The sequence below is a fragment of the Polypterus senegalus genome, chromosome 4 (assembly GCF_016835505.1).
Source record: "Polypterus senegalus isolate Bchr_013 chromosome 4, ASM1683550v1, whole genome shotgun sequence".
Classification (NCBI taxonomy): Eukaryota; Metazoa; Chordata; class Cladistia; order Polypteriformes; family Polypteridae; genus Polypterus; species Polypterus senegalus.
The window spans coordinates 218,314,766-218,332,534 of record NC_053157.1 but is presented as its reverse complement, the minus strand read 5'-3'; the positions used below and the strand labels follow the sequence as shown (position 1 = coordinate 218,332,534).

At 40.2% G+C, this 17,769-nt stretch overlaps 1 gene segment (V, D, J or C); it reads right to left on the bottom strand.

Annotated features, from left to right (window-relative positions):
* Nucleotides 1-16,870: 16,870 nt before the first annotated feature.
* On the bottom strand, nt 16,871-17,325 carry LOC120528824. The segment is given in 2 exon segments: nt 16,871-17,196; nt 17,277-17,325. Coding segments are annotated over 2 exon segments (360 nt in total).
* Nucleotides 17,326-17,769: the final 444 nt, after the last annotated feature.

Genomic DNA, 17,769 nt, shown 5'->3' with positions numbered 1-17,769 from the left:
CCCATCCCATAGAAATGCATGTTATAACTAATTGCTGATTTCCACACTGGCCTGAGCTCATACATAAGTGTTTCTGGTTTTCTTTGTCTGATGATTTTTTTGACCTGCTTTTGCTGATTTCATTATTGCCAGATGATAAGCTTCCTAAGGCTATTGTTTCATTAGAACATTAGAACATTATTACAATCTAGGCGAGAACTGCCATTCAGATCAACAAAGCTTGCCGGTCCTATCCACTTATTTCTTCCAAAAAAACATCAAGTCGAGTTTTGAAAATCCCTAAAGTCTTACTGTCTACCACACAACTTGGTAGCTTATTCCAAGTGTCTATCGTTCTTTGTGTAAAGAAAAACTTTTTAATGTTTCATTACATTGTTCAATTTCTTTCTTAAAATGTCCCAACATTAATGATAATAATAATCCATAATACTACTACTACTACTAATAATAATAATTGATAAGAGCTGCCACTGGCATCTTAAACATTTTTTTATCCTTCTTTTTTTCTTGTCATTGACCCAACCATATTTTTCCTGTCTGGATTTTCTTTTGCCTCTTTTCACTGTGTGAAATGGACGCCGTACAGCACCCGACATGGCACAGACTCAGGGGTGGTACTGAGGAGCCCATGGCTGCTGCCCCGGAACATAAGTAGAAGGTGCGTCATGGGACCCGGTTGCCCGCCACAACTGTCAGGACTTAATCTGGAATAGTAATGTTGTTGTTCTTATTGTTAGTGTTATCAGTATTTTAATAATGTCATATCACTGCCATACTGTTTAATGTTTCTTGATGGGCACCTCCATTGTATGCCTCCCTCCTCATTCATTAGCCAAGTAGTAGTGGCTGTCTTTGATTCAAAAGCTCAATCCAATTGTAATGTTCTTCTTGTTTTACATTATTTTGACTGTCTGGAAGTATATATTTAAGAATTATTTAGCAACAAATGCATACATTTTGTACATTTTGAGCATGAAACTATATCATTCACATGTGGCGTATTTGACATGAGTAAGGTGGCATATTTTCATGGACATTTTAATATTGTTTGATGTAGTTCAGAATCCACCTTCTTCTGGTACCCATTAAAGGCAGTTGTATCATAAAAGTTGTGATGTCCAATATCCATGAAATCACAAAATTCCAAAGATTTCTTAGCCATCACTACACCTATTTACTCAACTCTGAAATCTGTTCAGGTCCAAGTGTGATGATTCTGCCAGTCCTGCTAACTAAGCATCATCTGAAAATGAGCTCATCAGTTACAACACTTCTACAATCTGTAGATCATTTAAAAACATTTCAAAAAGAGCAGCCACTGAACTGATTCTTGAGGAACAACACTTTTAACTGCACCGTATTTGGAACAATGTCCTTCCACTATAACCTTATTGTTTTCTCTATTTAGGTGAAGACATCCACATACAACTCTTTTAACTTCCATTACTTCTGTTTTGATCACTTCATTTTCATATGGTGCCTTAATAGAACCTTTTTGAAAATTAAAGTAAACTAGCCGAAGCCCACCATAGCATACGGTGATGTAAGAATAGGAACGGAAAACGGTGAGAAAGGAATTCAGTATAACAAAGGCTTAGGAAACCACCATCGCAGTATAACGAAAAGAGCAAGGGGTGAAACCAATGCCAAAGGTCGAGAGAGTACCTTCCTGTAGCAGGCTACGGAAAACATAGACATATATAGATAGACGCCGCATTCATTGTGTTGCCCAGTTGACACGATAAGTCAGCGAGTCCGCCCTATTGCAAGTGGTAAAAGTGCCATTTAAACTAATACAGGTAGACGTGGAAACCGGGTTTTCTGATGAAAAAACAATAACGTTTTAAACAGTATCGTTTACATACAACAGATTTTGGCGAATCGTTTACATGCAATTATTTATACCCGTTTATACACTAAATGCGTACGTATCCCGTGGTCTTAGAGTTGGTGGGCAGGGCTCTGTGAGTTGGTGGGCGTGGCTCTCTGTCTTGCGTGCGCTCGCTGTCTTGCTTGCCCTTAGTTAGAGTTGGCGGACGGGGCTCTGTGAGTTGGCGATCGTGGCTCTCTGTCTTGCATGTGGTGTAAAATCAACGTGGCTCAGAGGTGCATGTGGACTTTTGCACAGACGAAAGTGACTGAGGCTGTGTTTGGTGAGTTGTTGTGTGCCTCGAGAGCGACGCTGGACTCGGGGGGAGGGTTCTGTCGTGTGTATCCCATGTTTAGAGTTGGTGGGTGGGGCTCTGTTGAGCGTATCCCATGGTCTTAGAGTTGGTGGGCCCAGTTGGTGAGCTTAGAGTTAGAGTTGGGGACGGGCTGTGTTGGCTTGGCTCTCTGTCTTGCATGCAACGTGGCTCAGAGGTGCATTTGGACTTTTGCTGACTGAGGCTGTGTTTGGTGAGTTGTTGTGTGCCCTCTCAGTTACAGTTGGCGTGCGTGGCTGTCGTGTATCCCATGTTTAGAGTGGTCTTGTCTTGCGTGCCCTTAGTGAGTGTCTTGGTTGCTATATGAATATATATATAAATAATTTCGTAGGCAACTCTATAATGAAATGTTTTTTTAATACTTCCTCATAAAATACTGTTTCCTAATAAACTGGAACTACAGTAGATGTCATATACCCTTCTCTAACTTCTGTGTAATTATAAAAGTTAGAAAGGCAAACCTAATCAAGGTTCTTGTCACAGCATAACATGAGAAATACAGCATTGTGGGATTTTCCATAAGTCATTGTCATGTGGGGTTTGGGGTCAGTTAGTCTTTAAACTGTGCACATAACGACAAAATGTTACATTTTCTTATATTTCCTGTATTACCATTCTGATGCAGTTTTAACTGTTTAAATAGTTATTTTCATTGAAGTGTGAGTTCTGGCATTTCAGCTTGCCTTACTTTTTTAGCTTTTTGCAGTCAGCACAAGTGCATTCAGACACCCACATACATTCCATGCCATGCAACTAGACACATCTGTGCATGTCCTACTGCTTTACCTTCCAATAAATTATTTTTATATTGTTATTGTGCTGCTGTGTGCAGTGTTCTGATTTTGACTGACATTCCTGGGTAAACACTACTTTTGTTCTAAACTCATCTTATAGTCCTGCAGTTACTTCTTCACCACACTTAAATTATTTTAGCCATGATGCAAGTTAAGTGTAAAAGCCTGCATTTGACTGGAGTTCACCCTGACATCTGTTTTATCCTAACAATACATTTTGTTAAGTATCTGAGTGAGCTGCATTGCTGCATTCTTTCCATGACATACTGCATATACTGTAACTCTCAATGCCTCAGACTAAGAGTCATGCTGCAGACCTCAGACATCCTGCAGAAATTTTTTTATTTTTTCAATTATTTATTTATTTTTTTTTTTTACATATTCATTTTTTTTTTTTTTTGGCAGAGAGTTTTTACACTGTTTCACTCTCTCCTGAATCTCAATTTGGGTCAACACAAGATTGAAAAGCCTACTTTTGAGTTGAGAGCCTTTTGGGCCCAGACCTTTTGAAGTTCTGGACTGGGTTTTGATCATTTTGTGGGATAAAATCCTTTTATCTGTTTTTGTGTTACTGAACTCACAACAAATGTGCACAGCTAATGAAATGTTACAGGAAAGCATACATAGAAAATGTCAAGCTGAAATAAGACTAGAAACGCAATGAAAGGCTTAAGAGACTAAAGATCACTAAATGTTAAATGAAACTACAGTGGGAGCAGAATCCATCCATCCATTATCCAACCCACTATATCCTAACTACAGGGTCACAGGGGTCTGCTGGAGCCAATCTATGCCAGCACAGGGCGTAAGACAGGAAAAAAAACCCTGGGCAGGGCACCAACCCACCACAGGGCGCAAACACACACATACCAAGCACAATGTAGAATCGCCAATGCACCTAACCTGCATGTTTTTGGACTGTAGGAGGAAACCGGAGTACCTCCTACGCAGACAACATGCAAACTCCACGCAGGGAGGAACCGGGAAGTGAACCCAGGTCTCCTAACTACGAGGCAGCAGTGCTAACCACTGCGCCACTGTGCCGCCCAGGAGCAAAATTAATCTGGATAAATTTACCTATAGCATAAATGTGCTGTATGTGTGTTAGTTTAGACTCACATAAATTCTTTTTCAATCTTTCCTTCATTAGATGATTTGAGACCAAAATTTTAGGAAACAATCAAAGAGTAAGGATGAGATCCCAAGAATTAAAATTCTAGTACAGAATGACAGCAATATGAAGATATTCTGATTCCACTCATTGCTGTCATTTACTTGATTCGTTCCTCAGTGGAGTCAGCTAAAGAAAACACAGACTTGAAACTTTTCTAGCAGCATCTCTTTTCCAATGAACTTCTTTTGGTTGTTATTGCTGGAGAGTAATCAGCATTAAAAGTGCAATTCTTTGTTTGGCTAGGCAGAAATTTATTTTTTCTTTGCCAAGATCAAAATTTAGTTTAATATTTTCTCTTTGTCAAGATAAAATCATGTTAGGTTACTTGTTTCTTATTCCATACAAAAACTTAATTTCTTAGGGATCTAAGCACCACATCTTTAAACAGTTGTACTGACTATAAAATGTGATGTCAGTATAAAGAAAGTGGCAAAACTAATCTAATGTTGTTACCAGAAGTCAAAAACCTTTTCATTAAATGAAGGACGTGAAATCAAAATTGTCGAGGGTCAAAAGCTAGAAGAGGTGCAGATACAGTAAACAAAGCTAAAACAAAAGTCATAGTCAAAAACAAAAAGGATCTTAACCAGAAAATTGAGAAGGACAGAAACTTCTTATTATTAGTTGGAAGATGACACCCATCAAATCTGAGCGGACAGGGGCCTCAAGGTATAAATGGTAAATAGGAAAACCTATTTAAACGCAAGCTCTGCACAGTCACAGATACTTTTTCCTACTAGTACAACAAAGAGCCAAGCAGTTTTTTTAAGGTAAGCTAGTTACCTCAAAGTAAAGAGCAGAGGATCGGTCCATTGTTGCGGCCGGTGCTGTCACTATGCCATAAAGGCACCTTCAGACAATGAATTTGCTTATGTAAATAGAAACCATTTCCACTCTATTAATATGATGCTCTATGGTGCACAGAAAGTGTGTCGCTGTGTGCAAGCATGTACCTGAAGAGATGTTGCATGATGGACCTGACCCTGACCTATCAGTGATTAGTCAAATCGGACAGCGTTACAACTTCATTTGAATGCAATTAGAAGAATGATAAAACAGGTACTCAAATGCAGCATTTATTTTTAATCAATTAATTTAATTTGTGTTCAATATCACATAGTACAGACCTTATATTCCTAAGATCTTTGGCCACCTCTCTTACAGCATCCACTATTGCATTTGTGACTCCTGAACAGTCCATCAGCACAAAGACAGATGGCCTCCCAGTAGTTTCTGAGGTAGAGGTTTGTGTGCAGCCAGCGCCTGAAGACATACACAGCACAGTAGCATCATCATCGCCTGACCATCGCACGGGGGGCAGTTTTTGTAATATTATCTGAAATAGAATAAACATACGGTGGGCTGAGACTCACCTTTTCATGTCGACTGTGATGTCTGACCACTTCTTTATTTTTCGGGCACTGTGCAACTTTCTGAACTTGAACATTTGAGTGTCTCAGCCACGCTTTTGTTTCTTATATCACTGCGTAAGCCAACAAATAGTATGTTTTTCCTTGTCTTTTGCATTCACTGAAATTCTTCTTTTTTTCACGTGCCTTTTCTATTGTCTTTTAACCAAACACTGAACAGAAGGTGATATTTACATTGATTTGCATATTAAAATAGTTGAGTTGAGGTGGGGCTGTAGGCGTGTGCACATCCGTTAAATTTCACGTTCGTTGGGATTTGTAAAGGGAAAGTGTATGTAACTTAAATGCACAGATTTATGCATCTTAATTTTTTTGTGCGTATGCACGTTTCCACTTTTGTCCGTACTCCATGTTTTACTGTGAATTCTACGCACGGCGTTAAACATGAGGCCCCTGGAGAAGACTGGGACAAATGACCACTTAAGATTTCATACCTACAGAAAGCACTTAATAACAGTTACTGTTGCCAAAAGCTATGATACGAAATATTGGATTAAGGTTATCATCATTTTTTGTCCATGCCATTTTCATTTTTTCTAATTATTAACCTAAGATGTTCGGCCATATATCAAAAGTTTCTGTTTTATTAAAGGTTATGTAACGAACTGCTAATACCAAACACTTATGTCACAGTCACCTTAGTTGAGAGAAAATGGTGATTTTTTTTTTCCTTTTGTAGTAGAACTGGGCTATCAAACCCCAAACCCCAAACACGAACACATAAAGAGTCCCAGGTTCAAATAATGGAAGGTTTATTCCACACAATACCTCCAAAAGTTGCAAAAGCACAAATACAGGTTTTTTCTTCTCTCTTTCCCTTTCTCCATCCACAATACTTTCTCCTCACCACCACACTACCCTCCTCCAGTCAAGTGCTGCTCTACATCTTTCCAGCTCCAAATCACCTGGATAAAGGAGTGTGATCCATTTTATTAGGGGGCTACTGCCTGATGGAAGTACTTCCGGGTCATGCAGATGTCCCGTTTATTAGGGAGCTCATCTCCCTGCAGCGCCCCCTTGTGGCACTCATGGCCTCCAGCAGGGCTGTGTTGCTGGACTACATCTCCCAGCATTCCCTGCTGGTTCCCAAATGGGTGCCAATACGGAGGTCTGTTGCCATCTACCATCCTGGGAGAGTAAAAATTCCCCTGCGACATCTTCCGGTGAGATTTCTGTCCATAAGTTTTACAAACTGAAAAAAAATCTAAAAAATTCTATAAGTACTCTGTTTCTCTTATCTTGTTCATTGCATGTAACTAATTCTTTGACATCATCTTGTAAAGCACTTTGGTGAAAGTTGAAAAAGGAAGACTGCAAGGTTGAGTTTAGGGAGGAGGTGAGAAAGGCACTGGGTGGCAGTGAAGAATTACCAGACAGCTGGGCAACTGCAGCAGATGTAGTAAAGGTGACAGCAAGAAGGGTGCTTGGTGTGACATCTGGACAGAGGAAGGAAACCTGGTGAATGATTGGGGAAGTACAGGAGAGTATACAGAGGAAGAGGATGGCAAAGAAGAAGTGGGATAGTCAGAGAGATGCAGAAAGTAGACAAGAGTACAAGGAGATAATGCGCAAGGTGAAGAGAGAGGTGGCGAAGGCTAAAAAAAAGGCGTATGATGAGTTGTATGAAAGGTTGGACATAAAGGTGGGAGAAAAGGACCTGTACTGATTGGCTAGACAGAGGGACCAAGTTGGGAATAATGTGCAGCAGGTCAGTGTGATAAAGGTTAAAGATGGAAACATACTCACAAGAGTGTGTTGAGCAGATGGAAAGAGTACTTTGAGAGGCTGATGAATGAAGAGAACGAGAGAGAGAAGAGGTTGGATGATGTGGAGATAGTGAATCAAGAAGTGCAACGGATTAGCAAGGAGGAAGTAAGGACAGCTATGAAGAGGATGAAAAATGGATGGGCCATTGGTCCAGATGACATACCTATGGAAGCATGGAGGTGTTTAGGAGAGATGGCAGTGGCATTTTTAACCAGATTGTTTAATGGAATCTTGGAATTGAGAGAATGCCTGAGGAGTGGAGAAGAAGTGTACTGGTGCTGCTATTTAAGAATAAGGGGGATGTGCAGGACTGCAGTAACTACAGGGGGATAAAATTGATGAGCCACAGCATGAAGTTATGGGAAAGAGTAGTGGAAGCTCAGTTAAGAAGTGAGGTGATGATTAGTAAGCAGCAGTATGGTTTCATGTTAAGAAAGAGCACCACAGATGCAATGTTTACTCTGAGGGTGTTGATGGAGAAGTTTAGAGAAGGCCAGAAGGAGTTGCATTGTATCTTAGTGGACCTGGAGAAAGCATATGTATGTGCCTCGAGAGGAGTTGTGGTATTGTATGAGGAAGTCAGGAGTGGCAGAGAAGTATGTAAGAGTTGTACAGGATATGTATGAGGGAAGTGTGACAGTGGTGAGGTCTGCGGTAGGAGTGACAGATGCATTCAATGTGGAGGTGGGATTACAGAGCTGGTGGTAGCAGAGTTAAAGATGCTAAGATTTGCATTGGGCATGACGAGGATGAATAGGATTAGAAATGAGTACATTAGAGGGTCAGCTCAAGTTGAACGGTTGGGAGACAAAGTCAGAGAGGCGAGATTAAGTTGGTTTGGACATGTGCAGAGGAGAGATGCTGGGTATTTTGGGAGACTGATGCTAAGGATAGAGCTGCCAGGTGAGACAAAAAGAGGAAGGCCTAAGCAAAGGTTTATAGATGTGGTGAGAGAGGACATGAAGGGGGTGGGTGTCACAGAACAAGATGCAGAGGACAGAAGGATATGGAAGAAGATGATCCGCTGTGGCAACTCCTAACAGGAGCAGCCGAAAGCAGAAGAAGAATCTTGTAAAGCTCTTTCAGCCACATTTTTTGTATGAAACTGTACTGTAGAAATAAATGTTGTTGTTGTAAAGGGTACCAATGTTTTCCGCCACGTCTCTGTCTGTATCATACGTCACTGTAGTTTTTTTCCTCCTTCACACGCTCAGTTGTGACAGCAGCTCAGTGAGGTTTTAGCACTGTGAGAAAGGGAACTGATAATACTGCTGATATTAGCAGTGGCCAGCATCTTCAGACTGGAGTCCACTGATAGTCAGATTCAATGAAGTTTCCATCTCACTACCACTGAAGTGACTCGGCATACCACCAGAGTGATATACTGTAGTACCAACTCTGTACTGTGGTGCTTCCGAAGGTCTCTGCTGGTACCAGTCCATGCAGTTACTCACATCCCTGTCGGTGATACACGTGAAGGTGATGATTTCTCAAGTGTAAACTGTTTTCAGTGTTGATGGTTGATTCATGGAATCCTGAAAATTACATTTTGCAAGCAAAAATAAATCTAACAATAAGGGAATTCAGAATTTAAAAACTGCTGATGATGCATTTCTATGCATAAAAAATGGTCAATTAATATCAGTTTCCCACACTTAATAAAGAAACATTCTTTCTTTGAGTGAAGAAAATAATGACAGAAAAGACAAGCAGCGGAGTCATTGTGGCTGTAGATTCTGGCAGTGAGGAAGTTTAAAACTCAGAGTGTTGAACCGAGACGGACATCACAAAGGAGAGTTTCTGTGCAAACTGGCAGCTGCAGAGTGATGGAAAACTGTGAAGCAAAGCAGATAAGTCAAAAAGGAACCAAACTTAACCGAATTACCTCCATTTCTTCAGACTCAGAATTATTCTAGGAGTTCCATAGCTCTGTTAGTTGTTAAACAAAGTTGAAAACATTTCATTGAGTGGTACAAAGGTGAAAAATTGAAGAGGTATACTAGTGCTGTTACCTCACTGCTCTGTGTCACTTCATACAAATCCACTCTCTGTGTAAAGTTTGCACATTTTTCCACTTGTTCGTGAGTTTTTCTGAAGGTGATAGGCCAGGGATACTCTGTGTGTGCGTGAGTGTGTGTGAGTGTGCACTGTAATGGGCTAGTGCCTCTTCCTTCTTTTGATCCAAATGTGAGAATCATTTATAGTTAAAGCATTGTTTCATTCTTGTTTTATATGGGACATTTATCCTTATGTACTTACCATACTTTATACAGTACAATTTGTTTTTGTATAGCCCAAAATCACACAAGAAATGGTTGACAGCCTTGACTCCCCAGCCTTGACTCTCTAAGAAGACAAGGAAAAACTCCCAAAAAAACCCTTGTAGGGAGAAAATGGAAGAAACCTTGGGAAAGGCAGTTCAAAGAGACACCCCTTTCTAGGTAGGTTGGGTGTGCAGTGGGTTTTAAAATACAATACAATATAAAAATAAAAATACAATACAATATAAAAATAAAAATATTACAAGTATGGAACAGAATTTAACAGTAGATGATATCACATGATATGATATGGATTTGTTCAGAGTCCTGGAGACATTGTCCATTAAATTTAATGTTAATAACATTTAGGAGGTAAAAATGTGGGATTTAAATAAACAATGAGAGGTCTGAAAATCGAAAGTACACCTTATGAGAAGGATTTAAGTGTCATAGTAGACTTTTCACTATCAGCTTCTAGACAGTGTTCAGAAGCCATTAAGAAGGTGTCACGCACGTGCACATAGGGAGCAGCTTAAGGACCTGACGCGCACCGCGAAAAGCCATGCCGGGGACAGCGACGGGGTACTAACCCCTCTTCCTTTATTCCCACAGAAAGAACGAAGCGACGCCGCCATAACTTCTCCCGGATGACTAGGGAAACCAGCCATTTCCGGTTTCCTTTCTTACCTCTGGTCTCCTCATGATGACGTCAGCTTCCCATCCATCACCACGACTTTCCCAGCATCGCTTTAATCTACTTACTGCCCCTCTTATAAATTGTCTGTTGTAATTTTGAAACACTGACCTGAACCAAACTATTATATTGTTTTGCAGTATACGGGGCCACAAACCCCAAACCTTTATACTCTCTTGTGTTGTTTCTTACAAAGGCTAAGAGAATGTCAGGTTATATAGCGCCCTGATGTGTGGAGTACAAGTCCAAGGAGGTTATGCTCTAACTTTATAACACACTGGTGAGGCCTCCTCTGGAGTACTGTGTGCAGGTTTGATCTGTAGGCTAAAAACAGACATATTCAGTAAGTGCTAGAAAAAATTCCAGAGAAAATAATTCCAGGACTTCAGGGAAATGAATGTATTCATGAAAAATTAGTTTACTGAACTCCACAAGTCCAATAACAGTCTAGAGAACAGAAACTGTAGCTCAATCTGGAGAGGGACACGCACATAAGTTCATGTGCTAGTCTAAGTGTAATTACCATTTGAGTAGCGGCAATGTGGTAATTAACAACCACCAGCAGAGTGACAAACAAGATAAAAAGGGCAGGTTATTGCAAAGGAGTGAAGCTTTTTGATAAATAAGTTTTAGAGGAGAAAAGCAGTTGTTCTTTAGAGAGGTATCTGCAAAAAAGAGAGAGAAAGTGTACAGGAAGAATACAGTGCATCTGGAAAGTATTCACAGTACATCACTTTTTCCACATTTTGTTATGTTACATCCTTATTCCAAAATGGATTAAATTCATTTTTTTCCTCAGAATTCTACACAAAACACCCCATAATGACAACGTGAAAAAAGTTTACTTGAGATTTTTACAAATTTATTAAAATTAAAAAAATTGAGAAAGCCCATGTACATAAGTATTCACAGCCTTTGCTCAATACTTTGTCGATGCACCTTTGGCTGCAATTACTGCCTCAAGTCTTTTTGAATATGATGCCACAAGCTTGGCACACCTATCCTTGGCCAGTTTCGCCCATTCCTCTTTGCAGAGAAGGACAAGGAGCCATGGGAACTGTAGATTACAAACTGAGGTGGCAGTTTGGGGTTGCATTGTTTATGCATCGGTTTGTATGGTTGAAATTCTGAAAGATATAAAGAGTGAGAGAACGGAAAGTGCTTACCTCTCAATTTTTGTGTTTTATGGGTTTTAATTATTTATTGATCTCTCAAAAGCACTGTTTGTTTTTATGACATGATTTAAAGTAAGATTTAATTATTGTTGAATGCAGTGTTTATTGCATTTTTTGCACACTTTTATTCTCATAATTTTAGTAAAGTCTGCTTTACTGCTGAATAAAAGGTTTTGCTTACCTACTCACTCACCCTAGTCCATCTTGAATATGACTATCGAATGTCCCAGAACTGAGGGGTGGGCACATGGCTCTCTCCTCTCCTACTAGATACTGGACTAATTAAAATTTTTGGTAACCTGTTTCTTGTGAAATAAGGCCCTATACAGAGAGCGAGCATTCACTCAATCACACACCGGCTTTCTCCTCCCTGTTTCCTTTTACTCCATTAACCTCCCGTTCTTTTTTTTCTCTCCCCCTAGCTGCCTCGCGCTTTTATTATTTATCATGGGACGTGGATCAAGTGTTGCACTGAAGCGAGAACCGTCCACATCATGAATTCACCTGGGAACCTGCTCCGGCCACACTACCACACCCTCTCTCTAAGCCGCAAGTGCAGTGACTATTTATTTAAAAAGTGGCCTTTTTGACTTGAGCTGTGGAGCCGCTGCACCACAGACATCTGCTGAACTCTTATTCATTATTAACACATTTTAACACATTTTGTGTATCTCATCAACCATTCTCCAAGTACATTTTTGTCTTTAATTCACTTAACCATTTTCAGTAGTTCTGTTCATGTCATTTCTAATACAAATGTTTCTATATTTCAATGTGCAAAGCAAACAAAAGTACTTAACTATTGTTAAGTCCAAATTGTTCTCTCATAAGTAGTGCTAATATTGTGAGATAAAGTCGTGCTTCACAAATTACTAAGTATTTTTAATATATTATCACTGGTGTTATTTATTGCAATTTTAGGTTCAGACACCACAAAAGGAAAACCAAGGAATATTATGTAAAAAGAATCTTTCCAGTACTAAGAAAAGTTATGTTCTAAATGCAGTGATCATAACAATAATAAAGTGCGGTAATAAATAATATGCAATTACTTTTAACCTTTTACCCTTTCTACTTGGTCACATGGGTCAAGTAGCTCTAATAACTAATAACTAACATAACTAATTTAAGATTTTTTTTTCCAGTTGGTACAACTGGGCTAAAAAACATACAGAAGAAGGGAGCAAGAAGAGAGCTAATGAACTGAACCAGTTCTTCAACAGGTTTGACTCATTCTTGTCAAGACAGCCTGCCACCAACATTGCTTGTCTCTATAAGCAAGATGAGGATTTTCCAGAACACCCTGCTTGATCTTCTCCTACAATGACATCACACTTGTGGTCTCCAGCATTCCCTCAACTCCCTGAATTGAGCATCTCTGCTGATCAAGTTAGGAAAGAGCTGAGAAAACTCTGCATAAAAAAGGCACCAGGGGCCTCATGTATAAATGGTGCGTATGCGCAAAAATGTTACATACGCCCGTTTCCACACTCACACCACAATGTATAAAAACTAAACTTGGGATAAAGCCACACACATTTTCACACCAGCTAAATCCCTTGTATACGCAAGTTCTCTGCTCGGTTTTGCAAACTGGTGGCACCCAGCATCAAAGCAGTTCTACTGTTCCTGTGTGGTTTCCTTTCCTTTTTTAGATCCACATCCCTGACGCTGCTTTATCAAACACACTAAAATTAACCACATATCGTTTATTATCACTTTCTAGCTTACTTTACAATTTAATCATATTCTTTCACAAAGTTGTCTTGGAAAAGTAAGCTGGTCCAAATTTAATATATATTTATATATGACTACTACTACCCACACCTCCCACATTCCATTCTCACAATTTATTTATTTTGTTTATTACAGCGGCCATAATAAAGCGATTTAAAAAGTTATTACAAATGTCATTTATAGAGCCAGTTTCTTTGTCACCAGTGTGACACCAATACCCAGCCGGCCCTTAGGATCTAGTTGCGAATAAATGACTAACAGTTATTCTAGACAGAAGGGACCCACCTCAGAGCACTGCACAGGGGCCTTCAGCAAGCGAGCTACGCCACTGCCAACATTCATCCTATTTAACCCACTCCCAAATTAGCAAACAATGAAAAGTATTAAAGAAATGGTAAAAATATACATTTATATATATATAACAGACAAGACAGTTTAAAAATAACCCCCCTAACAACAAGTATGTAATAGGAATAAAGACAGAAATTCACAAATTAGGATGCACGATGCTATCACTAAAGATAACCCATTTCCTTCAAATTATCACAGTTTGGTTTATTGTCCTTAAAATTCAAGAGGACAATGAAATGCCGGAAGCACAATGGAATACGCAGCCAGTTGATGGCAATAGCATAAAAGGTCTGTGTTTCTGGTCCATTGGTCGATAGTTCCAGAGCAACTACAAAAATGTTCATCTTTGGAGACGCGCAAAAGAAACCTTCTTCCAGCAGCTGGCTTTCGTAGTGGATTTTAAGAGCTAACACGCTGATGATCCTTGCTTCATCGCTCAATTTCTCTTTCTTCCTTCTTTTCTGGGTTAAATTCTCTTTAGGCCAACTGTACTGACTACGCTGTGTCTTCTCCTTAAAGGCACAGTTCCGCATTTTGGAGTGAACCCACAGCAATCCATTTCCAGAGGTACACATTAAAGAGGCACAAACTAACAAAGGGACAATAGTACATGTGGCTCCTGCTACAACTTGACTTTCGTTTTCAGTCTTCAGGTCACTTGCATCAAAATCGAAGCTTGATATGTCAGAGTCCGATTCAGGAATTATAAATGCTTTGCGCATTTGCTTCACTCTATCGCCCAATGTCCCAATGCCATTCTAGACATTGTTTACTCTACACTACTCAACACACACGGAGCGATTCAACGTCAGGTTAACAAGTCTAACAGTCTTACTAGCAAAGAGGGTCTCCCTATATCATAACGGCAGATTTTATTGATGTTTACAGCTTTTTTTGCCCTCTGTCCTTGGATGTTGACTTTAAGTGACATCCTCCCTCAACCCCTTGTATTGACAAAGGTCATTCACCCTAAAAGACTCAATAATGGAGATGAGTAGGAGTACACACAGGTTGTGGAGGACTTTGTCTTGTGGTGCAGGGACAACAACCTGCAACACAACATCAGCAAGACAAAAGAGCTGGTGGTGGACTTCCGGTGCACTAAGAAGCCTCTGAGATCATTCACCATTCAGGTGGATTATGTGGAAAGAGTGCAGAGCTACAAGTACCTGGAGGTTCACATAAACAACAACCAGGACTGGTCTGACAACATAGTGGTGCTGTACAAGAAGGCCAGAGCAGACAGCAAGTTGCTGGGAATGTTCTTCTAGTCCATAGTAGCCAGCATGGTGTTCTGCACTGCAGTATCCTGAGGAAGAAACCTGAACTCAAAAGAAGCACAATGCCTGAACAAACATAACAGAAAAGTCTGCTCCATCACTGAGTGAAACCTGGACAAGAGTATAATATCAAAATTGGATATCATCATGAAGAATTTCCTTCATACCCTCCAGAAAGTGCTCTCTTTGAGGACTTTTAGCCAAAGGCTCATTCCACCACGGTGTGCTAAGAGGCTCCTCCTGGGTTTTTTTTCAACCCACTGCTGTCAGGCATTTCAATGTTTCCTCCCAATGTACTCGAGTTAATTTTGAAATATAATTTTGAAATCTCAGAGATTAAAAAAGTGTATCCTGTTAAATTAAAAACATTGATTTATTGATTAATTGACTGATACATTTTATTATTGCCATCTTTAAGAAGGCAGTAAAGAAGCTCAGATGAACAAATGTCTCAGGCCAAGGAGTTAACCATTGATTAAACATCTTCTTTTATACATTTCTACTATTATTACATCATTTAATACATCACATCATCAGACTCTTAATATGCAAACGTTTATCACCAATCAACTAAAGACACAAGTAATTTCTGACTTATGTCGACTCTCCCGTTATTCTGAATGCCACCTCGTTAAGAGAGGTGTTTTGCGGATTGTCCTACTGATTTTAATGCGGATTCATAGCAGGGTGTTTGGCCTTTCCCATCAGTTTATCTTTGCTTTTTGGAGGTGTGTTCACTAACGACTTACCTCATTTTAACCTTGGAAAAACCCATTGATGGCTTCTCTAAGAAGAGACAGAGACCTCACATTCTTAAGCTTTATAAGGTACATTAAGTTAACCCTAGAGTCAACTCTTTCCCATGTGTTTAATAATTGATTCTGTTATACCTTAGATTGCCTTCAAAGATAATTTATACATTAACTAAAATTCTATATTATCTGTCCTGTGAGTCTGTATCCTTTGTGGCAGGAGGCTGTGGGCCAGACCCAGCTGGGACACCTGAAAGGAGGCAGTTTGTACATCCCCTGGGCCGCGATGGTGCAACCGCCCTGGATAAGAAGGGGGCCACGGGGATGGAGCAAGGAGGCTCAAACCCATTGGGGCATGTGGCCGCTGCCAGGGGGTGGCGCCCCGAGCATTGTTGAACCCAGGAGATCTGCACTTCCACCACACATGGGAAGGTGGAGGAAAGACCTTTCAGGGACGCCTGGAGTGCTTCCGGGTGCTCATGCAGCACTTCTGACACACTGTGCACATCTGGGTGACTATAAAAGGGACCGCCTTCCTACAGTCGGGGAGTGAGAGTCGGGAGCTGGGAGCTGGAGGAGGATGAAGCTCCAGCGAGATGAAGAAAGGCGGCCCACAGATGTTAAAAGGCCCGTGTAAGGGTGGTTGGCACTGGAAGCACTGGGTGTGTGTGGGACTTGTGTCTTGGGGGACTTTGTTTTTGAATAAACATGTGTGTTTTAAGAACTGCCAGTGTCCGGGCTGAACTTCTCACACCTTGTTTTTTTATGTTTCTACTGCTGTATACATCTGAATTTCCTCATGTGAGTAATACTGTTTATCTAACCTAATCTAATTTTGTTTTAAATATTCAATTCTCTATTTTAATCTTATTTCATCTGCCAAGTACTTGTGATGGCACACACTATTACATGTGCAGTCTAGCACAAAGACTAATTGCCTTTTTGCCTTTGCATGTAATGTTTGGTCATACTTATATCATAAATGCTTATGTTCTCCAGAAACTCAAACAGACATTTAAATTCTTAAATTAGCAGCACAGGCAGCTCAGTTAACCAGAAAGGCTGATGTCTGTTCTAGGATTCTTAGGTCTCAATGAACCATAAATGTGGTTACTAATGTTTCTACCAGATAGATTTACTTCACGCTGCTGATTCTTTGTTGCATTTTTTTCACTAAGCTGTTCCTCTTTGGCTTTATGTCATTTTTTTTAGTTCCACACCTGCAGACATGACAGCAGCTCATTGAAGTTTTTGTACGAGTCTCAATCACTGTGCAAAAGGGAAGCTGTAGCCCTGCTGCCCACAGTAGTAATGGCCGGCGTCTTCAGGCTGCACTCCACTGATAGTCAAACTGAATGAAGTTCCTGACCCGCTGCCAGTGAAGCGACTCGGGGTGTCTCCGTAGCGATTACTTGCATAGTAAATCAGGAGTTTAGGTTTTTCTCCAGGTCTCTGCTGATACCAGTGTATGTAGCTACCCACGCTACTCCCAGTGGTACAACTGAAGGTGACACTTCCCCCAGGAGAAACTGTTTTCGGTGCTGATGGTTGATTCACAGAGATCTGACAATTTGAGTCTGTAAAAGAGAAATAACACACAATCAGGGAATTCTTTAAACAGTAAATGTAAAATGTAAATGTAAATATAGTCTCTTACCTTTAGTGAAGAATACAAGGGAACACAACAGGACCAGTGGAGTCACCATGGTTGTAAATACTGTCAGTGAGGCAAATACAGAATGTTTTAAACTCAACCGAAATTGCTCAACCGCGACAGGCGTCACAAAGGGGTGTCTGATATGCAAACCACACTCTTCATTGCAGCTGCAGATAACAAGGACAACAGAAACTGGTGCAGCAGAACTGACAAGACATCTCCAAAATAAGATATGATGGTTGACCTTAAACTGTGCTCTCCATCTTTTAAAACATTTATAACAGTTTGAAATGGCTCAGTTAGTATTCTAATATACTTAAAAGCTAATGACATGGGCTTTAAGTATAGTATAGTGGTTAGTGTGGTGTCTCACAGGCCCAAGGACCTTAGTTCAATTGCAAGTCTGCCCTTTATCTGTTTCTAATCATTATGTTCTCATCGACTTTTAGGGTAAACTGGTTTTCTCTTATCCCATAGAAATGCATGTCATAAC